Here is a 23,920-nt window from a genome sequence, read left to right as displayed (position 1 = left end):
TTTATACAAATGCATTTTTATTGTTTTAACAGAACCAAAGAAAGGTTGAAAACATTAGGCTATACAATACATTTTGGTTTATAAACAAAGTTTTATAGTGGTAAAACATTTCTAAGTGACATTCACGGTCTTATTCAAATTTCTGCTGCACTTCAGGTCCAAAGACCAATAGTGTTCAAAAATGCAGTAATTGCATAAGGTGGACAAGTATCTCGGCTTCTATGAACAGTTCGAGAACTTAGACCAAACATTCTGGAAGAATATCAAAGGCAACCATGATTCATAACTCTCCTGCAAACATTCCTCAATAAACAAAAAGTGATCTTTGGCATAAACAATTATGTATTAAAGGCATTAGTAATATTGCATTAATATCATTCAAGCAACTAAACAGTGATGCTAAAATAATAATAAAAAAAAATATCTCACAGAGAAGCCTGGATGGGGGAGCGGGATGAGGGGATGTGAGAAGCATTGAAAAGCAATACAGGAAGACTATTTAGAAAATCCCTTTAAAATAATCCCTACTTATTCAGTGTTATTTACTATTAAATAGAAATTACTACATTAAAATTATGTTAAAAGACCTGGTATAAACCAATCAAATGCATCCAGGTTAAGGCTCTGGCACCCCTTCCTTCTTCTTCCTGTTGCAGGTAACTGCAGGAAGAGAGTACTCAGGAAAGATCCTAAGTACCACATATTTCACCCAGACACAAGGAGCAAATTCAAGACGAACACACGCCTTCTCTTGCTGAGGTCAGTTTGAGGCAGTTGTATTATCAACAGTTTAACTTCCCTTTTTAGATAACAGTGCAATGAAGGGGGTGGAAGGGAGAAGGTCCAAGTGTAGAATAACTGTTGCAGGCAGGTAGAGGACGGCTGACTGTGCTGTGTCTCTTCCTTTGAGCTGTTAAGACTGAGAAGTTTTTCCACAAGGACACTTCTGTTCAAGGTGGTTTGATCGTGCAACAATTCTCAGCAAATTAAGAGGGTATTATGAGGTCAGTGCTGATTTGGGCAAAAGTCTGCAAGTGTTCCTTGCAAATGCAGAAACTCATTCTCAAACAAGTTTTCCTTTCTATGGGGCAATTAAATGAATGTATATGAATATATATATATATATATATATATATATGAAGGCATATTCAATTATGGAAGGATAAAACATCATAAATCTATTTTAGTAAGGGGAGGGAATTTGGAGGGTTTTACTGTTGTCATTTTGTTTGGGATTTTTTTTAAAGATACAGGAACAATTGTTCAATTCACTATTACTAGAACTTGAAAAAGAGATTTTGAGACTCGAAACTCCACAAGCAGTAAAAATAATGAGGTATGTGCTGCATTAGGAACCATCATTTGCTGGTAGCCACCAGACTACCTAAAGAGGGTTTCATGTCCCTGCAGAGCTCAGGTTTCAAAAAGCTTATGCATTGTTGGAAACGAGCAGTGAAGCCAAAGGTATTTTTTAACTGAATATCTTTATCTTTTAATTTCCACCTGGAGCGGCTGGAATCACATCAGATGGAGGGAAGAGGGAAATAAGAATTATTGCATGTGCTCATTTGGTTTTCAGAAAGAAAAGAGCCAACATGTGGCATCTTCTGGTCCTGGACATGCAGCTAGGTTAAGAGAACCAGGATTTTTCAGCTCAATACATTGCTGAATTGAGCAAGGAAAGAGTTCCATGATTTAAGGTCTCCAGCCATAAGGCTCAAGCTGTCAACAGTGTGGCACTAACATTCTCTGCAAAACCTTTCAGTACAGTATGAGAGTTCTGGAATGCCTACCTACAGGGTGACAGGAGAGGGACAGAGACAGCTCCAGCTTCTGTAAAAGTACTGTTGCCAGGTAAGAATCAAAAGCAAAAAAAAAAATAGCATTTCAGACATGGAGTTTTAATCCTCAGTTTACAACTGTTCGGCTGCCCCACCTTCCCCCTTTTAATTAAAAACCCCACACCTTCCATCATTTCTGCATGGTTTTAGAACAGCCAGTTAAAATCCTGTTGAAAAGTTGAATGTTTCTGTATCAAAGATTGTCCCTAAAAAACTGCCAAGTAACCAAGTGTCCTAAACTCTCAAGACAAGCTTAAGTGAGGTCCATGTTTTATATCATCACATGGAAACTACTGGAATATACAGTGCGTAAATGAAATGTGCTTCTGGGAGTAGAGTTCACTAACAGAATCTTGAAAAAAAATTAAATTATAAGAACTGTCTACTGTTGGCAGCAAATTAGAGGTGTTGGATATCAAATGTGTTCCAAAGACATTTGAAATGCATTATCTTATAACTCATACCCTTAGAATGGGGCATTAGCATAAGCTAATCTTAAGATCATGTATACAGCACCTTCTGCTGTTAATATAACTCTTCTGAAGTTTCCAAAAAAAGGCATTTTATGTTACAGAAAACAATACTAATGTGGCAAGTATTTACTGATACCATGGGGTCTTTCTGACCCAGCGAAGAGTGAATCCAGCATCTGTTCTTATCTTAATGGATGCTGCTTCAGCTTCTCTCACAGTTTCCTTCACAGATTGCATGAGATTCTGGGCATTATGAACCAACATCTCAGTTGCCTGTCAAGAAAAAGAAGAATTTCCAACATATCAGTAAATACCATGATTAGGACAGTAGCATGTAAAACACTTTGTGCACAAAGACTCCCAGTACAAATATATTAAGTCTGCTACTTGCTGAGTTAAACTATGAAAATATAAGTAAAGTAACTGTCTCTGGAAGCCAGCAAGTGTTATCCTCATTAAAACAAAACTTTCCTCTTCCTCACCATATATTTGTGCAAAATCTGAATAAAAGCTTAATGTCACTAAGTAGAATAAACTCTCTCAGAAGCCAAAGCTGCGGCATTTCTCCTGAAAAGATGAATTTGAAGGTAACTGAGCTGCAGACTCGAGATGATATTGGAAAATAAACGTTTCCCCTAGAATCCACCTGAGGGCGCCCCTGCCCCTCCCAGGTCCAGCCTGCGGCGTCTTGTGGCGCCGAGTATTTCCCTCAGCTTTTTACCAGCAAAGCAAGAGATTAACAAGTTGTTCATCGCAAAACTGGAACCCGAGTAGCTTTTTGTCTCGTTCCTCTATTAAACTTTGAGCGTTTGAGCCAGAAAACAAGGTGCTGTACAAAAGTTATCTTCCCTAAACAACTGAGGTAAGCTTCAAGATCAAGTTCCCAGAACACATCTGATAGAACAGGTTGTACATGTGTCCCCATAAAAGTGATCAACAATTCCATGCTACCATCAGTCTTTACACCTCTTACCTGTTCCGACTCTTCATCACTGATATTAGTTCTGCCCAGCATGGTAGCTTTGACAGTGGAGAGAATTTTCAGCTGTGTACTGATGGTTGGGATTCGCTCACAGACCTAGTAGGAATAAAAACCACTTCACATTGTAAATTGAACCAATACATTATGCATCCATTTTTTTCAGATAAACTTTTTTATTTTCTTTTACTAGTAGAAAATGAATGGGCATAGAGGTGATCCTATAACCTTTAAGACTATCTGATAAATATTGGTAAGATATTTGGATCTTATTTTACTTGCTTCGGGAATATTTGGGACAGAGCCAACATTTTTTGTTCTTCCATATACTCCTCAAAGGTCTGCTTGGTTAGGAATAGTATGATGTGTATTTGGCTGAGATTGACAAAACTTAGAAGTGTTGCATTTCTGGTACTATTCTTTGATGCAAAGGAATGAGTGAATGAAATACAAAACAATGCAGACCTAGGACAGATCAGTATTTGTAGCACAGTGTTTTTTCAAAAGCTCTTTCGACATCAAATTATAGCTTTACAGAACATATATTCACATAAATATATATATAAATATATATATATTCACACACACATTCTCATGGGATCTAAAAGCACAGAACTTGACAAAACTCTACAAGCCAAGGGAAGATCCCCTTGATTTACTGGCATGACTCCTGTGCTCACCCCCACAGAGAGGAACAGCAAAAGCAGCATTTGAGGCATTCCCAGTTCCCTCGTTACCTGCAGGAGGTTTGTCCTGATGCGCTTGTCCGTGCACTGCTTGGCCACCTCCTTGGCAAGCCGCGTGACCTCGTCCGACGCCTTGGCGATGTCCTTGGCGCACTGGATGAGGGCGCGCTTGTTGCCGCTGCCGCCTCTGACCAGGCGCGACATCTCGGCCATGAGCAGCGCCATGCGCTTCGCCGCCGCGATGATGTCGTTCCCCTGCACGGAACAACACGGTCACTGCTCCTGCCAGGACGCTGGCAAGCCACCGCTCAGCAGCAGCGAACGTTTGGGTAGGAACACTCTGAAGGAGTTAAGGATGGAAGAACCATTTGTGAACACAGAAGAGGTTTCTTCAAGGAACAGGGAAGATCTGTACTAAGTACATGTTTCTGACATTTTTTTTCTTAACACTCAGGAAAAAAGCTCACTTTGAAACTGAAAAAGAAGTTGTAAAGTGTTAGTTTGTCCATGGAATGAGTTACTGCTCTGCTGATTAGATTTTAAAATAAAGCATGTTATTAGCATTTGAAATTCCAGTCTTCCCCCCAAAAAAGACTTCTTTTAAAGTTAAAAAAAAAATGTGCTAAATAACCTGTTAAACCAGTTGTAGTCATAACAGTTGAGCATGAAATTTTCAGTGGCATCTGAAACTGAAGTTGTTAAAGCATCAGCTATGCTGCTAGTAATGTTAAAGGATAAATGGAAGAGAATACAAAACTTTTGTCACCAGTAATGTGGAAATGAGATGCAACTTTTACTTTTTTAAAGTTACTCCTTGAAAATAAACCTTTTTTGATACAATCTCTCCATTTAAAATAAAGCTTCCAGGAGAGAAGAACATGGTAGTTCAAAAGATAATCTAGTGATGTTTCTTAGAATGAAATCAAGATGGTTTTTGTACATCAAAAATTACAGTCACAGAAATACATCTGAGAAATATTTGAAATGTGAATTAATTGTGACCAAGGCAAACCCATTTCTTATACACTGTTCCAAAGAGAAACCTAGTGCAAGGGAAAGCAGACCTAGCTGATTGTTAGTAGTCTGTTAGCATATTTAGTATATTTATATTATTCCCTTTAGAAAGTTGTTAGTCAAAAGAGAACTCTTTGGTGCCTTGAAGCATTCCTATTGTGTGGATGAAATATTAGCAGAGTGAGTTTAAGTATTACCACACACTTTCCCTGGAATAATCCCACAGATGATGACCAATGAAGTTCAGAGCAAAGAGTACACAGTGAGAACCCAGCTGAGCCAAGGTCTCCTCTATGCTGTGCACGCACTTTTGTGACTCACTAGGAGCAAGTTCAAGAACATATCCCAGGCATTTTACAGATACAGTGACACAAACAGCTGAACTATTCGTTACCGTGACCTATTAGCTAAACAGTTTGCTACTATAACCAGTTAGGATATAAATGACATAACACAAAGCTTTTCCATGTTTTCACGTAGAAGGATCAGTGTCTAACAAGTTATCCAAGCACCAGAATCTGAAAAGGACAAGAACATTTTTAAAGCCCTTTTTATTAAAATGGTTTAGTATAACTCTCTACATAAGTATATACACACACATACATATGCACACGCCCCTAACTTTTGTTTATGGGACACCAACCTTATTTTTTGCAGCATGCTACGAAAAGTGCCCAGTCTTGCAAACATTTTGTGCTTAGACAGAAGACAGGCTACTCGTGAACGTCTGAACCTCATGTTAGATTTCCACTGGTTTCATATAGACAGGATCTCAATTCAGCAGCTAATAGCATTCAGTGCAGCTTCTTCAGAAACGAATTCTCTCAAGACCAGCATTTGCAATACAGCCCAGTGCAAGCCAGCAGTCAGGCAGTCTCTTCCATAAACACTGCCATACAAAGCCATTCCTTGTTGGAAGGGATGTTAATTGACGGCATCAATTGAGGCCAAGCACAACAGACACCTTAAATGACTTCTTGAATTCTGTATACTCTGCTGTATCCGGAAGTCATTAAGAAACCATTAACCATGGCTTCCCAGGTAGCCCACATGAACGGAAAAAGGAACCGAAGGGGCGGAAGACAATCCCTATTACAATTTGAAAACTGCCATAACAAAGAAGACCAGGCAGATGCAAAGGGAGAGGAAGTCTTTGAATATTAATAAGTGACCCCAATCAAGCTTCAATCCGGCACTGACAAACAGATCTAGCAAACTCGTGAAGCCACTCTCAGTCCTTAAAATGAAGTGCAGATACACTTATTCATTCAGGATGGTGGGGCCCAGCAGGGATCAAGAGTGATGCAAATGTGTCAGCGTTCCAAGTGGCCGGATGCACGCGGATCAGTCCCCGGGGACTCAGGAGTACCTTACTAGACCACTTGGTTGCTTCCCGATGTAGAGACTGAGCAGCAGCCAGAATGGGCTGGTTAACGGGCTGATTGGTTGGCATTAACAGCAGCTCAGGCTCGTAATCATCTTCAATGTCATAGGGGAGAGTGAATTCAACATCTGCATCATCCTCCTCATCTATATCTACACCAGCCTCAGCCGCTTCATTAATCACAGTCACATCAGGCTTTGCAGGTGGCAGCAAGGGTGGAGAAACGGGACAGTTAGTACAAGAAGCAGAATTTGGTAGAAGAGCACAAACTGAGCAGTTTTAGTGACCAAAACATCCTCTTGGCCTCTCAGGATCTGAGAAGGCAGCTCTAGGATCAGGTCAAGGGGAGGAGGGGAAGGAATATAGCAGAAAGAAACAGTTCACCTGTTAACCAAAGTTATGAAAAATATTAAGAAGTTACAATTCAAATATGCAGCAGCATTTTCCATCTGAGCATTCAGCTCATACAGAGACTGACCCACAGAACAACATTTTACTAGCAAGCCAACAATGAAATGAATGGATTTTCTGTCTCAATGGAAGCCGTTCTGACTGCACAGGAGCAGGCACAGCAGCTGATGACTGTGTTATTTGTGCAGATACAAAGCTTTGTTTGGAAGCCCATTCATGTATGTGATAAGAGCAGATAGCAGGAGCACAGAAAAACCACTGACACTGCTGTAGAGTAACAAAAAGAGATGGGATGGGAGATGCTGTAGAAGCGAGTACTGAGGTACCACACAGAACATGTAAAAGAGCAACACCAGGTTGGAAAAAGAAGAGGTGATGCTGAATGCCATGAATACTGTGAATTACAGTTCTTAAAGAAGACTGAAATGGAATTAATTAAAAAGGAGGATTATGAAATATATGATATTGTTTTGCCACACAATATGTTGTATCTGTTACCTTCAAAACAAAAAAAAAAAGAGGGTTCAAGCAAATAAATTTTGTTAGAGAAGATCTCAAGGAAGAGGTAAGAGGTATAACAATACAGGCATTAATAACACAGCAACATTTCAATACAGAAATAGTCTACAAGTTTAATAACTATTTGTTCAACTAAAGCCAAGTGTGATAAAAGTAAAGGTACCCTTACCAAAAACTCTGCATTTGCAACTGTGTTTTGCTTAAGATACAGCATTTTATAGAAAAAAACCCCATCTATGTCAACAACAACATACAGGAATTTTGGAAGTTGTAACACTTGTAAGGCCAAATCATCTCACCTTCAAAGGCAGCTTTTATTTAAGTCTTAATCTAATGAAAAGTATCCAAATACCCCTCATTTTCTGATTATCCAAATGAGGGGGAAGCTAAAGCAATAGACATTGTTCAGCTGGTGCTCCATGAGAAAAATGGAGTACATGAAAGCCCAGAAGCCACTCAGTGAAGAGGAGCTTTTGTAAAGAAGGAGAAAAATCAGATTTTCATTCTTACAAGAATGAACAATGTTACACCATTTTTCAAAGACTAAGTACTTGTTCACCCACCCCCCCACTTTCCTACAGGTAAAGTACCAGTAGACTAAAGTGATTCTGCAAAAAGGCAAAAGACAGTTGACACATAGTCTGTTGTGACTTCATATGAGCAAGACCTTATAGTTCTGTTTTTCCAGATCTAATCCATATTTCTCAGTAGCACTGTCCATCAATCTCTCTTCCAGCCAATCAGGTGAGTTCAGAGACTACAGAAGTGTTTTTAAAACAACTTCTCCCAACACATACTGTGAGAATAACTAAACTCCTACTGCTAAAGAAGAATTAGAAGGACAATTGCCAGGCTAACTTTCTTGGTCTCAAATTAAAGAAGCAGCAATGAACAGAGTGTTTTATAATCTAAAGTTTCTGAGCTTGGAGCTCTTCCATAATCAGCAAGGAGTTTTAAGGACTGGTGCTTGGCTTTGCACTATTTAATTTAGAATGCATATAGTGCATATATCGTAAAGGCATTTTATTACCTACTCTCTATTGTTACGTTACCAGTTCTGGGATTTCAACATCAAAACACTTTTAGGAAACTGAAATTAAGGCTTTTAGCCTTAAAATTACCTTCTGAGATCACTAATACATTCCAGTACTGTCCCTTTAGTAATATAAAAATGTGTTTGGGATATCTGGAAGTATGGGGAAAATAGAGCTTCTGATCTTGCATAAGAGACACCCAAACTGATTTGCAGAAACTTTTGTATTTTATCTGTACTTCCGAAACAGATGTTCCTTTAGCCCATAGCACTAAAGTTGATTCTGTAAGCTATTCAAGTCTGTCTCCTTACCACCTAATTTAGTGCAGAGAAAGGGTAAGATTTTAAAAGCCAAATTGTGACCCCTTAATTTACACTTGCAGAAGCCTAAATCTCTGAAGTTCTTACTCAGCACTCAGCTTCTGCCAGAGGAAAAATGTAGCTCTTGGGGAAGAGAAGGAGGAGATGAGAGAAAAGCAAAACAAAGCGATGTTAGCATTTACAAGACTGACAAATTCACACTTCTTCATCACAGCACTGAAATGGGAAGGAAATTCAGGATTTCAGCCTTAATAGGGAATGTGACTCACTCCAAAAAAGAATGAGACCAGGCCACCTATATGTGGTCATTCTTCCCATCATAAATGCATCACATTAACTGCAAAGTACCTTGCAGCTTCTTCCAGAATAAAGACAAACCAGCTCATGATCCCTGCAGCTGGTATCTGCAACATCCATACTGATTTTTCCATACAGACTTTTCAAAGTCACTTAAATATAGCAATCAGCTTGTCAGCCTGCACAGGCATAAGTATTAGTTACTCTCTAGGCAATACCAACACCAAGGATCACAAACAGCTTAGCATACAGGGCATATTTGTGTCCCCAGGGGTATGTTAATAAAGCATTCTAGCAATTCTGAGTGTTAGAACAGTTGACCCTAGTTCACTCTGAACTTGAGCAGTGCTTTTACTGTTTAGTCTATGAAAGACACTGTCATAAGAAAAAACACTCTGATCCTGAAAATAAAAATAAAAGAGAATCCTTTTAGCACAAAACACTTACAACAACTTCTTACCTTGCTAGACCATTTCCGGGCTTCATCATGCAACTGTCTAGCAGCCATCATCATGGGTTGATTGATTGCTTCTCCTGCTTTTTGCTCTGGGAACTCTTCATCCTTTTCTTCAGGTGGTGGTGGTCTGGGCGGGGGAACCTCACCTTCTGGCAGCGGTGGCTTGGGAGGAGCGAGCTCGTCCGTCAGCTAGGGAAGGCAAACATCAGTGCAATGAAAGAGAGCAAAGATTGAGTAAAGGGTGGTGTCATGGCAAGACATGACTGTATGACCTCAGGTCTTTTTCCAGTTTTTCAAGTGCATCCTGTTAAAGAAAATACCACGTTTTAATCTTTCCTTTTGAATGCTGGACTGGTATTTTTTAGACTTGAGGCTACTTGTATGCATGGCCAGCCAGACAATACCTTTTATTTCTAATGAATAGTAATATACTTAAGCAATTTCAGTCCACACATCAATGACAACTGCGTATTTTATTACAAACTAGCTGCACTTACATGAAGGTGCTCAAGGTCAGGAGGAGGAGGAGGAAAATCTGGTTCCTGAGGCTGGAAGGCTTCTCTGACTTTGGCCACAGCTCCCAGAATTTTGTATCCAGAATCCAAGAAACGCTTCTGCAAACCTAAACAAAAATTTCGTTACTAGTTTAACACCAACTTAATAGAATCGGTAATGTTTAGAATACTACCCCCAAAAATTACTTCTATAATGTACTGTGCCAAGTACACTTATATTTGTGTTTAAAAACTACCAAATTGTTTACAGTGGACTTGCATGAATTGAATTGAAATATTAGTGTCATCTGCAACATGCATAAAATAAAGCCTTGGCTGAGTAATAATCACTATCAATAGCCAAAGTAATTCCCTGAACAACTTTTAGAGTAAAAAAAAATTGTGTAATTTTTTTAATATAAAGTAATACTACTTAAAACTAGGAACAAATGCTTCTAATTAAGGATATGAAATGGCATATCATACTAGAATGCTTTTTCCTTGAATATGCTAAAGGCCTCTGATTGCATTTTAGAACAGCAGGATGTAGCAGTTAATGGTGTGAGCTTGATTTCATCATTCTGAGATGTAAGTGTACACAATATTTACATAAAAGGAGATATACAGCTGTATAAGAAAAAATGAGCACTACTTCACATCATCTCTCGTCAGTAAAAGGCACATTTTAAATTAGCTGACTGAATCCTTACCAGGATCAGAAATGTTGCCTGCCACAGCTTTAGCATCCATTACCATGGGTGATATAGTTTTGCTCAGCTCATCAGAGGCTGCTTTAACAGCCTCCCGAAATTTAGGGTCTTCTGAGTTTTCCACCTCCCGTTTTGCGACCAGCAGGATACGGTTTGCTCGTCTGGCAATGCTGGTGGCACCAGCTACCAGCATCTGAGGTTGCATGTTGGCCATTGCAACTTTACATTTATCCAGGTCCTTCTTAATAGCCTCTTCTGATGCATCCAACAGAGATTTAGTATCAATGGCTTCATCCACCAACCCTAGAATAAAAGTTAAATGCATTAATATTCTAGTTTCATCTGTGGAAAGGGGTATTTGGTATTCCAAAGATAGTTCAAAACCAGAAAAGTAAGTATTTTAAAACTGGGGTGTGAGAAGAGCAGAGAAGTGCATGGAAATCAGCCCAAATGTACTACTGCAGTTTAATTTCTGATTCTGTTGTACCTCTGCGACAGTAATCATGCTGAAGCTTGTTAATGACACCCCAAGCTCCTACTCCTCTACCATGGAATGTTGTTTCACTCAAGAACTTTCTTACATAGTATATGCAGCAGAGATTCTTTCTTCACACCAAATTTCTTTAAGCATATTCAGTACTTTTTGTATTCTCCCATTCATTCCAAAGGAAATATCCTTCTGGCTGTGCTTTTTACATAGGGGTGATTCACAGTGACAAGGCAGTGAGATTTAAAATACCCAGGATTTAATTACTGGGATGAAGGAGGAGGTACTATACATTCAGCTGTTCAGCAGGTCAGTGCAAAGGATCTGCCCTTGGGAAGGACTGGAATATTTCAGTGCCTCAGCAGGATCAGTAGCTTTGTCTTATTCTCTGCATTCATTGGGCTGTTACAGTATTTTGAACATGTTTTCTTTCCTTCAGTTAATTATCTGTCCTATTTCAACATGCCAAGATTATACAGAAGAAAACCTCAAGTTGTCACAGTGATATACTGCTATAATAGCAGCTGCAATAAAAAATGATGATATTCTGATTTTCCCAAAAAAAGAACTAAAGCAGGATTTGCTCCCCTACAGCTCAGTATTAACACATAAGAAGTCAGCTATTTTGTGTATCCTCTAACATATACATATTCCTGGAGTCAGAGAGCACATTCCCACTTCTCTTAATTTATTTTTAATCAGTCATTATTTTTTGCATGTTTCATCAACCCACACAGAATGGAGAAAAATCTATACAAGCTAGTTAGCCATAGGTAGGATCATCAACAGAAATTCCTACTTTACCTGTCATTTTTTCTACATTATCAATCCATTGGTTTTTCATGGTTTCAAAATGTTCGTAAGCAGCCTGATTTCCAGGATTTCTCAGGAGGATACGAGCTGCTGATACTACCTGCCAACAGAAGACATTTTTAATTATCAGTACACATCAACATTACACATATTCTTGAAAATGCATTTGTTTTTTCAGGACTGGATGTGTAGCTCCACATTTGAAAAACTAGTTCATTAATTCTAGAGCAACATCTAGCTCCTTGAAGATCTACCATGCTTCTGAAATTAGCTGGCACAAATACTTTCTCCTGGAACTTCAACTACCTACTAATCTATCTTACAAACAACTCCTGAAAGTACTAAAGTGCACTATTTATCACACTACCAACATTTAGATAGAAGTTTATTTTGAAAAAAAAAGAGAGCATTTTTTCTACTTACTTATTTTACCAAGCCCCAAAATCATTTTGTTTCAAGTCACAGACACTTCTATCCAAGAGCTGAAGAGTAAAACATGTCATTTGATCATTTTGTTCTACTTAGTATAATGTATGCAAGTGTTTGCCATTCCCATTTTAAGAGTGTCAGCACTATGTTCCTTGTTGGTATTAAAATCTTTCTTCTAGAAGAGAAGCATAAGGAAAATCCCCAGAGGTCATCCCCAGCCCTTTTAACAGCTCTTCAAACCCAGCAAGCACCTGTGGGGTGAGTTCCCTTGCTGATTTCACTGTTGCCTGAATGCCCTCCACAGTGGTTTTATTGGCAGTTCCAACTGCAGCCGCTTTTTCTGCTGTAGCTCCCAGTCTAGCAGCATGGTTTTCAAAGTTTGCTGCTCTTTCATCAAACACCTAGTTGTCAAAAGAGGAAAAAAAAAACATTTTAAAAAGCCCTACCCACCTTAACAGTATACAAAATTTCTTTCAAGTGTCAGAGACACCTTCATAACATCCCTACTTAATTCATCCTGAGAGAATGCAAAGGGACACAAAAGCTTTGAAGGCATTTGATTTTTTTAATCTTTACATTACCAGACTTGCTTCTTTACTTACTCAGTGGGACAACTAAGGAGATATATACACACTTTATAGTTTCAAGGTATGAAGTTCAGTAATTCCTGATGACTACTGCTGCAAGAAATACTCTATTAAAACTATTTTAGCTCAGAGATTTATCTTCAAACCCATAATCCAAAAGTAACTATATTAGAAAGATAAATAAGGGGGTTCACCCCAAAAATTCACACTGGAAAAAAATTACCTCCTTTCACAGTCCTTAGATATTCAAGGAACAGAACACTTGGACAAAAAGCTATCCTGCCATAAAGCTGAATTCTCCAAGGCCTTGGGAATTATTTTGATCATGTAGCCAAAAGCCAAAGTAGCCAAACAGAACTTCCAGACACTGCATTTTAGGTACTTCATTTGCAGCCAGTGGCTTTGAAGTACAGGAAACAATATCCAGCAAGAGAAAACGGTAATCTGTTGATTAATTCTGGCATGAATTTGACCATTGTAATCAGCTTATGTAATGCTGAGATATAAAAAACTACCAACTAGTGTGTCAGTGGTTTTTGCACAAGAATTTTTAGCCCACTGAAGGCCATGTGGTACCAACAACACAGGGAGACATTTTTGCCATTTATTGAATGTTATTACTGTTACCACTGTTTCCAGGGTTATACAATTCACAGTCTCCAGGAGTCCAGAGAGATTTGCATAGTAAACATTATGTAGCCAGAATTAGTAAGCATCACAAACTTAAAATAAAAAAATACCAATTCATTTTTCAGAACACTGATTTATTTTTCAAAATACCAATTCAGGTAAAATTAAACAACAGCTGAACCTGTACATGGAAAGAAAGTATACTTGGGTATACTTGCCTCATCTCTGTTGGGAGCATCAGAGGGAGCGGTGGCTGCTACTGCTAACAATTTAATAGGAGTTGTGGTGTCACTAAAAACATCAGAAACTTCCTGGGTCATTGCCTCTTGCATTCGTGTTTTAAGATCCTTAAAAAAGTGGAAAATTATTACCATATGATAGAAGGATATAAAGTTGTAGGGGTTCAAATCCCATAAAACCTTCTTTTACAAGAAAAATGCCCATTCCAATGGCAGACATTAAGATAGAATTACCTTAAAAGTGTGACCAATTAATCACTTTTTACATAATTAGAACTATACAAAGCTTACGTACCACTCCTTGAAGCAGCATTAGAAGCTATGAACAGCATGATTCAAGACCTTGTCCCTCAAATCTGCAATGCTAGCATACTATTTCCTTTTAAGAGAGACTTGAATTTTCCTTCCAAATTGTTCATTTGAAATTAACCCCTATGGCATGATAACAAGGCCTTTCTAGAAAATTTGCTTTAAACACCTCAGCTAAACCAATAGGTCCTTAGCTGCATTTCTGTTTTCATAGATGCCTCTCACACACAAGGCTTCCCCAGAGGAGAGAAGTGCTCCCGTGTATCATGTGCTTGCCTGCACGAGAGCAGGTGCTTACCTTCAGCGAGTCCTGGAGCTGAGCAGCGATGGCCCTGGCCTGGGGGGACTCACCCTCCCCTCGCGCCGCCAGGTCAGCCAGCTGGGCAGAGAGCTGGTCCACGCGGTCACACTTGGCCAGCAGGTCCTGCCGGTACGGTCCCATCATGACATTGGCTAAACGCCGGCCTTCGGCAACCAGGCCCCGGATGGCCGCCTGGCCTGCAGGGGGACAGGGCACCGGCCATTAACATGCAGTGGCACAGAAACCGGGGCACCACAAAGAGCTGCACACGTATATGCACACATCCGAATTCTTGGGGTTTTCAGAACACTTGTCTAGGTGGTAGGAAAGATCTTCTGCAGTTTATCATTGAGTAATTACAGTTCAAAACCACAGAGGAATTCAACTGTCTCCAGTTTCTTTTTGCTTAATTTACCAACTCTGGCTAGAGATGCATCCTTTTTAACTAGAGTGGTCTGACAAAAATTAACCATGGCAGCTGTCAGGTACTTCTACATAACTGCTCTGTTAACTCCAATAGAAAGCACTTGCAAATTCCAAGTACTGCAATTCATCCCCACATCATTAGAAGACAAGCAGCAAGAGGGAATGAAAAGACAAGTAGAAAACATAACTTAAAAAGCCAAATGCCCTCTCCAAGAATTCCAGAAGCCATAAGTAAGAAGTGTCAAGTAATCTGGATTGGAGGGGACAGTGGGGGTAGGGAACACCTTACAAAGCCTCCACAGTGTGTTGAAAGTTTTTCTGTAAAAAAATTTATTTTTAGCATGGGTAATTTCCTTCATTCACTTACAGATGCTTCCTGCTCATTCACAGGAATGTAATTCTCTATTCTTTCAAGGATACAACAGCAGTATTCTTTTAAAGGAACTCATTGTGTATTAAGTCCATCAAAGACCTACTGAAGAATAATTTTAAGATAATGCTAACCCACAAGTAATCCAAGTTAGTGATCAACCTTAAAATTACTTACGAAGTTGTCACAGCACCGGACTATCCAAGAATCACTCAGCACTGCTGCCATCTCTTGTATTCTTAACTTACTTTTCTTATGAGTATCCTGCCAAGTGCCAGCAACTCCTGAACCACATGCTCTCATCGAGAGCATACTGGGATTATCAGATCCCCTTTCTCTTTAATTAGTAGCATTCTCCTCAGATAACCCAGAAACCATACAAGAAGTGATACTTTTAGGTCAGGTTTATGAGTGTTTTTCTCTTCTCTGAAGGAGTTAATTACTCAATTTTCTGGAGTAGGTATAAATTCAAATTTGAGATACAATATTTGCATAATAAGAAAAGCAAGTAGCAATCTTAAGTTTGTCTTCTCTACAGCACATGTTCTCCCATTCTTTAGGAAACAACACAAAGAGAATCATGGGCCAGCTTATTTCTATAATTTTCTTAATTCTATAATCTAAGTCATGACTTAGCTATAAATCTTCAAGTCTCCACATCAGTGAACATTCAATGCATCCTCAGGAGCAGTAGTTTCCACCACAAAAATTAGTAACAAGTTTGATTGTAAAACTGGGGGGAAAATCACAGAGAAACACTTACCTACTCCCCGATCAGCAACTGTAGGATTGTCTATCCACCTCTGAGCTTGCTCAATCTTGCCCTCCAAATGGACAGCTGCTTTAACTGGCCTAGTATTTGCTACAGCCCTGTTTGTTTTGGACTGTAAATTCTGAAGTGATGTAGCTATTTGCTTAGCCAAAGCACGAGCCTCAGGAGAGTCACCTTTCCCACTAAGTATTTAAAAAAAAAAAAAAAAAAAAAGAGTATAGTCATATAAAGATCATTTACAGATTGTCTCAAATTCAGCAGGAAGACACAATGAAAGGTACTTGGTCTTTCTAAATAAGGTTGACTTTGACACTTGAGTTGAGACTCTGAGGAGCAGTTCTCTGCTGTGGTACCTGGATATTACATATGTTCAGCACAGCACTGAGGTGGGGGAAGGCACAGTACTGCCATTACCAATACTGGTGTATGAACTGATTTCCCATTTCCATGGCTGTCTTACAAGCAACTGCTATCATGCCATACAGATTACAAGCAGAAAAGTAAGCAGCCACAGACCAAAGGCTATATATAAACTTGACAAAAGATAGCACATTAAGACCTACTGCAGCTAAAGCTCAATAAAAACTTGATTAAAACAACTAACTAATGGAGCAAGAGAAATATTTATTGCTGTATTGCAACCAGCCTTAGACGAAGATCGCAGTCTGTACAATAACTGTTTCTCCTCTGCCATTCTCAATCAGCCTCTTTGCAAAACTGATACAGAAATATAATTTCTGAAAATCTTATCTTTTGTATCATTTGTAGTTATGATGCCATGATGATTTTTTGCCTTTTCTTTTATACCCCTGTTATACCTTTTTATAACTTCTGTATTCTTAGTGCTTTTTGCCTACATTCTTGGACTTGTTTGTTCAGCTGAGAGATGAAACATTTTAGAAGCTTCGTAGGTAGGGGTTAGTGTGCCCCAGACCCTAAGGTCCTCTCCGGAACACATTCTGTAAACTACGATAGAACCATCCAGGGGAAGGCTCCTTGAGGGGGGGGGGCTCATTCAAGCCTCTCATTGGGGAATTTTGGATAGATATCCTAATTAGTAAGACCTGTAATGTTATGCCAGATCTTTTGGGGGTGCATTGCAGTGTGCATTTCAGTGCATTAGACCTGGACATGTGCACCTAAGGATCCTTAAAATAAATATCAAGGTAAAATCCCTTTTTCCTTTCTAACAGTATTTGACTCTTGACTTTAAGACCAAGAAAAGGCATCAGTTACAGCTTAAAACACTTACAGTGATTGAAGTGGAAGATATTCCACCTTGATATTAGTAAGCTGCTTAGCAAAAAACAGTGATGACATCCATCTGTATAACCAAACTTATATTTCCCATTACCTTGTTGTTTTGACAGTACAAACAAGCTCACTTTTGGCTTCGGTTTGCTTGTCAAATATTCCATAGGCAGTAGAAAGAAAATACTTCCATGTAATATGTCTCTGGCTACCTTTTTTTAAGGAAGCTACTGCAAGTTAGGCTTTGAGATAGAAATCACTAGGCTGAACAACTAAAAAGGGTTTATTATCATCATCAATATTCTGATCTTGCTCAGCACCGTGAACTGCACATGAAAGCCATTCAAATAAATAAACTGTGATAAAACTAATACTTACTGTCGTCGCAGATCTGACAGCTTGGCTGTCAAAGCAGAGATTTCCCCCAAGGAACGAAGGATATCATCTCTTTCTTTAGGCTCCTCACACAGTTCTGCAACTTTCCTTGCTTCAGCCATAATTCCCCGAATATGCTCTTCTCCTTCACTGCCCCCATTAGGATCTGCAAGCCAATTCTTCATAGAAAGAAGTTGTGTACAAGTGAAAACAAAAAGTGATGTTTATTCTATACATGCTCTCACAGAGAAAGAAATACCAATTCAGCTTTCAAAATTTTATTTAATAGGAAGTAGTTCTCAAAAGCAGTTTCTGTTTTGTAGGTACCATGAAATTATTCTGTTGCCTCATCGTTTTTCTGTTTTGAAAAAAAACATCAAACTAGATAAAATCTCCCCAAAGATTTTACATTCTCTCTCCCCTCAACATTTGCCAACCATATTTTAGAAGTAAAATTTAACTAGTGCCTTTAGAGACTGATATGTGGCTTTCAGAAAAAAAATGAAAACAGACGCTCTTGAGCCCAGTTGGGTATTTTCACAGAGCTCTTCCTAAAACATCCCATTACCATTTTATCTGATACATATATAATATTGATAATAATAGACATATATACACATTTAGATAAGGTGTATATATAGAAGGTTTATTATTTGATGACCATCATAATCACTACTGGGTAAGAGACAGACCACTGATGGATAGTAAGAGTTACAAAAATAAAGGATCAATTCAAAGAAAATGCAGTTTCATTAACATCGTTTCACTTCTGTCATAAATACGAAGTTCTGTCATTAATACGAAGTTTAGGAACTCCACTCCTAAAACAGAGCCCAAAGAAAGGGCTCCAGTTTTATCCACAAGTAAGTCTGCTAATCTGAAACTCTTCTATTCTTTTCTTTAATCAGATTAGTTTATACGCAAATTTAGGGAGTTCCATCATTTTAATTTAATAACCTTGACATTTTTAGTAATGCCATGTTAGTTACCAAAAAAGATCATCAACTGAAGCAAAACTCACAGAATGCTGTAAATTACTGAATTTAAGATTTTTCTTTGTTAAAGCAAGTATCCCCTTTATGTTCCTCCTACCAAGTAACTGTGTTTTGTTTGGAAACAACTACAGTAGTTCAGTACAACAGCTCTAACAGTAGTAATGTCATCATGTTCTGAAGTATTTATTAACCACTAGTGGTACCTGAGCAGCATCAATCTTCTTAGCAATTGCCTGCTTAGAGTTGGTCATGGCCTCCAGCTTGCGAGCTGCATTCTCCACTTTGGCAGTGAGCAAGTCCAGCCCCTGGGACACCTGCTGGGCTTTCTGCATAGCCATGGGTGTAGCACCCTGTCCTCTGCCCAAGACAAGAAGAGCACCACAGATTCAGCTCAGGATTGACAAAAGCTATTTTCTAGTGAAGAGGCAACAAAATCTGTTTATGAGTATTCCCAGCAATTGTTGCAAGAGATACAGTATGTAATCAGATTTTGTTTTCTCCCTAAGGAAACAAAAACTGAGGAACAGAAGAGATAAAAACTAAGAGCATATTTTCCCTATTCCAGAATGTGACACTTAGCATTCTCAGAAGAATAAATATTTTTCAGTGTCACAAAGTAAGGCTATTTAAGGATACTGTTCCATTAAAGTACCCAAGACAAGGCCTCTTCTCTCCTAATTTATAGACTGTTGCAGAGTCAGAATCTGCAGGAGTGAAAGCCTCACCTCATCTAAGTGAGGACTGCAAGTCAATAAAAAAAAATAAAATAAAATGTCTTAGCTGCCTTAATCATGTGACACACAAAGTTCAGCAGAATTTGTCAATGTAGGATAAACAACAACCACCATATGTGGTCTAACATCCCAAAAAACACCTAAAAAGTAGCATATGTATGTATCTTACAGTAATTGGGGTATATCCTCTTTGGAGAACAGACTTAACAGGAGAGTTTAAAATTTCGTTTCTGCCTAATTTGGAGGAAGGCTATGTGTTTGACAGCAAGCAAATTCGGAATTATCTACCTGAGCAATTCTGATCATCATGTTATGCAATTAACATTTCTCTTCTTAAAACGTATTATTCTTATCAATTATTAGAGAGACTGAAAGTAGAAGAGAACTGAAGAGACTGAAGTAAAAAAGGTAAAATACACTTCTGGCCTGCTTTCCTACAGGTTAGGAAGTGACAACTGCAAGTTAAGGAGAAACATTTTAACAGCACTGGAGAAGTGTCCATCCCAAGTAAGAGCTTTACCTAGCCCGGAGGTCAGCCAGCTGATCGGTCATCTGCCCCAGGGTTTTGCACGTGCCCAGAATCTCTCTGCGCTCTTTGCCTGCACACAGCTCTCCTGCTTTGCCAGCTTCATCGAGGATCTGCCTTATGGCCTGCTCACCAGCATCCCCTGAGATGCAGGGTCAGTTAGTACAGCAACAAAGACATTCCTTGACATGTGTAAGAAATCTCCTGGTATCCCCATGTCACAACATATGAACTGCATTCATTTCAGTCATGAAAGTACATTTATCAAAAACTGAGACATACACCAAAAAACAACAATTCCCTCCAACTTTTCCAACTGTAGTAGTTTGGCTTTGATTGCACAGGAAGTTCATCTGATAAAGCCTTTCAACATTCAAATGGAACAGGCCCCTACCAAATTTTATTTGCTTGAAAGATACATACAAAGGTAAACAAACCCCTTATATAAGTAAAGGTGATTGTAATTAAGAGTATTTATGGCAGATTTTAATATTAGAAATTTTATGTCAAGACTGAAAGAAAAACACTTAAAGAGACTCTGTTAGGTAAATCTCAAGTTATAAAAATTTGAAAATACAACAGAAGAGATTTTAAATATTAGCCACAGCTGCAATTAAGTACTGTTCAATTAAATTCCTATGTTTTTGGGCTTACTGCTGGAATGCAAATTAAGAACATGTATGTCCTACAGAATATATATCTTTTAGACCACTGAGAAGCAGCAAAGCTTTCTAGGTCATTAGACACAACCTGTTCAATACCCGATATCTAAAGAAAGGAATGAATACAGGCTCCTTCAGAATGATCCACTATGTAAGGGTTATTAATGCTTAAAGACAATTTTGTCTTAAACAACAGAAATAATAGGCCTTCAAAAATCAAAATACTTTATGCTGCCATTTTTGTTTAAATATTACCTGGAGGTGCATTTGGATCTCTCAGCCAACCTTTTGCCTGATTCATCTTTGAATCTATCAAGGCTAAAGCTCTCTTCATGGCTTCAGTGTCCTTTACAAAAGAGAAACCAGCAAAATTATTCTCAAAACAAAAAATCGAAGCACAAGCAATCAATGCAACCCAAGCTGATAGAAGTTCTATAAAGCAGAGTCTACTTATAAAAACACATTCGTATAAGCAGTTCAAAACCCACTTTCAAACTAGCAGGTCATAATTGCTTCTTTCCAGTTAGAACAAACATTTTCATTTCACTCAAAATGCAAAAACTATGCATGCAATTTTAGTGATTTTTCTATTTCTTCATTTACTAGTGCTTTAATTTCTAAAGCTGGAGCTCTAGTAAGCACGCATCTTGGAGTTAGTTCCATTTTACATCATGGCACATAGAAAAGTTGTAATGTAACTGGAGTAAACTCTCCACAGATGGAAATTTCCCAGTGAATTTTACTACTTATTCAGGGTAAGAGGCTGCACATCTGCATTTTTCACCTGCTCTGCTGCTTAAAATCAAACAGTTACTGTTTACAGAAAAATAAGACTAACAGCTAATTTCTGAAAGTCTCAGATACGGAGTTGAATGTCTTTAGAGATAAACACACATATTTACATGTGACTGTTTAAAACCCTGAACTCCTCTGCCAGAGGCATCAAAGAAGCTGTTTTACTAGTATGCCACTACTATCCAACACCTCTGGCTGCAGGAGAAACAACCTCCCAATTCTGATTTCTCTGCACACCGTTCATTGTTCATGTGCCGTCTCTCCACTAGAGGCCACGAGTTTTCCACCTTACATAAACGGCAGGACAGTGAAAACAGTAACAAGTACCTACATAAAAAGTTGTGGAAAAGCCAAAATAGCTTTTTATCATGGAAATTATTTGAAATGCATCTAACATCCCATGATTGGTATATAGATGATAAAAACAAGCCTGGCTCTCACGCTGTCATCTGAATCAGACTGCCCACATCCAACCTTTTGAATAGGAGCTTACTACCATCAGTGGTCAGTATCTGCTATAGCATGTGCTGTCCTGACAACACTAAAGAAACCCCACATTTTTGTGGAGTTGCTCGTTCTGCATGTTTAGTCTCAAAGATACAACACTGAATATTCTGGCATTTTTATTCAGGCATGTTGGTCTGTCAGCTATTCATAAGGTGCTAGAATACAATTCAGCAATCAATTTTCTAAGATGCCATGTGTCACTGTTGAGTATTTTTAAAGGTTCTTGAATCACAGCCTGAGAGAGAGTAACGAAAGCAGAATTATTTTCACCTGGCTGACTCAATCTCAAATCTAGAAACTGCATCTCAGATCTTAGTCAGGACCTGTTTAAAAAAACGTCCAAAACATAGGACATGCAGCTAGGGGTGGGAGATGGGCTCATTATTTTAAAAGTCATCTTCTCTATAGCTTGAGAATTGTGCGTTTAATGTATGATAAGAGACAAGTAAATATTAATGGAATTTTTCAAATGTATATCTAAATCTTACTACCTATGAAAGTAGGTGTTACTGTTTTCTGTTGTTTAAATCAGGCTGAAGCCACTTTAGTTTGAAATGAATGGTCTAATTCAGGCCTGTCTACCCAGAAATAATTTGAAACAACTAAATGAATTTTTTAAAAGGCAACAGATGTTTCTTATTGTGTCAATGAGATGATAGGTGTGGGCGGAGAAGAGAGTGTTGGGAAAACTGTCTTTGTCCCTCCCTTTTTACTCTCACAGGCTTTTGTGTTGTCTCAGCTGCCTGCAGGGTTGCAGTTTCAGCAGAATTATATAGAAGCCTCTGAATCTAAAGTCTAACATCTGAGGACAAGATCACGGGTGTTCCAGCTTTTGCATTCATGAATTTGTAATTGCCAGCACTACCCAAGCAGCAACAGGATCCATCTGAAGTTACATAACTGGATTGCTCTGCAGGGTAAGTCCTGCTACCCTGTGTCCCATATCTGCATTCAGGTTGTCAAAACACCGTCCCCTTCTCCTGTTTAAAAAAACATGGTGAAATCCTAGCATAGCAGTTGAAGTGTTTCAATACAACTGCTCTTAAAGCACCAATTTACCATCTTCACAGCCCAAGGAATCCCTCTCAGCTTCAGCCTGATAAGGAGTTTTCACTGCAATGAGCTGAGTAATGCAATAGAAGACTAGAATGCATCCTTAACTAGGTTTGCTGGTACAGCACTTTTGTTTCTGCCAGAGCTGTGTCTCGTGTCAGATACACTTGGCCACCAACAAAGGTGTAGCCATACTGAAATGTCTGGACGTATCCACCAATTCAGGTTGTTTAAGAAAGAAGAAGGAAGACAAAAGCAGAAACAGTAATCTAAGAAAACACAGCAACTTGCTCAAGGTCTCACTGCTTCAAAGTGTCTTGATAGTCCTGATTTCTGTAGCTGTTTAAATACCTTATTCCTCCCTAAACAGTTAAATACGTTTAAAATTTAACTCTTTGGGATTTGCCAACAGAATATCAGTTGCAAGCATGAAAATTTTTTTTTAAATCCTACAGCTATCCTGCAAAAAAATGTTATATAGTTTTATCATCAAAAATTGATTCCTTCTCTCCTCTCCCTGCCAACAGTTTTCCTGTTGGCAAAAGGAATTTCATTAACAAAATCAGCACTACTACATTTTCAGAAGAGATAAACAATTTCAGTTAACCAAGTTAAACAACTAGGGCAACACTGTCTGAAGGGAAAAGAGCAAGTTGGATTTTTTCCAAATCAATTCCTAAAGCAAATATTATTTAAGACACTTTTATGCATCATTTCTGCCACTACCAAGAATTTTGAGCTTATTCAGGGAGCAGGTGGTATTGGCTCTGCTATGCAAAAGAGCAAAATAAATCCTACACAATTCCTTGCTGGATGTAGACACAACCTCTGACTCAATAAAGTGGTCTAGTCTAAGTATATCTGCATTTCATGACCAAAGAAGGCAACATTAGAAGAAATAGGCAAAGCCAGTGTTCTGGCAGGATAGATAGCTTAGTCACCATTCAGGGTTCAATCCTGCAAGATATTAGATATTTCTCAGCTTTTTACAGCTGTTAACTCCCTCCAATTCCATGGAAATGGAAGATGTCTGCATTGAG

General features: G+C 38.6%; 1 protein-coding gene across 3 annotated transcripts in view; it reads right to left on the bottom strand.

Annotated features, from left to right (window-relative positions):
• VCL (vinculin) overlaps positions 1-23,920 on the bottom strand; it is a 60,425-nt gene continuing 36,505 nt past the window's right edge. Inside the window, exons 7-22 of one of the 3 annotated variants that reach the window (XM_048311024.1) lie at positions 20,781-20,871; positions 19,858-20,005; positions 18,807-18,960; positions 17,612-17,787; positions 15,974-16,164; positions 14,412-14,611; positions 13,784-13,912; positions 12,600-12,749; positions 11,911-12,019; positions 10,620-10,922; positions 9,913-10,037; positions 9,419-9,604; positions 6,363-6,572; positions 4,031-4,234; positions 3,288-3,392; positions 1-2,587 (exon numbers count right to left, since the gene is read on the bottom strand). In XM_048311024.1, coding sequence (XP_048166981.1) covers positions 2,441-2,587; positions 3,288-3,392; positions 4,031-4,234; positions 6,363-6,572; positions 9,419-9,604; positions 9,913-10,037; positions 10,620-10,922; positions 11,911-12,019; positions 12,600-12,749; positions 13,784-13,912; positions 14,412-14,611; positions 15,974-16,164; positions 17,612-17,787; positions 18,807-18,960; positions 19,858-20,005; positions 20,781-20,871 — 2,628 coding nt within the window. In that variant the 3' untranslated portion in view covers positions 1-2,440. The other 2 variants (XM_048311025.1, XM_048311026.1) reach the window with 2 other exon arrangements.

This window comes from Corvus hawaiiensis, chromosome 8 (assembly GCF_020740725.1).
Source record: "Corvus hawaiiensis isolate bCorHaw1 chromosome 8, bCorHaw1.pri.cur, whole genome shotgun sequence".
NCBI lineage: Eukaryota > Metazoa > Chordata > Aves > Passeriformes > Corvidae > Corvus > Corvus hawaiiensis.
This window is presented reverse-complemented; position numbering and strand designations above follow the sequence as displayed.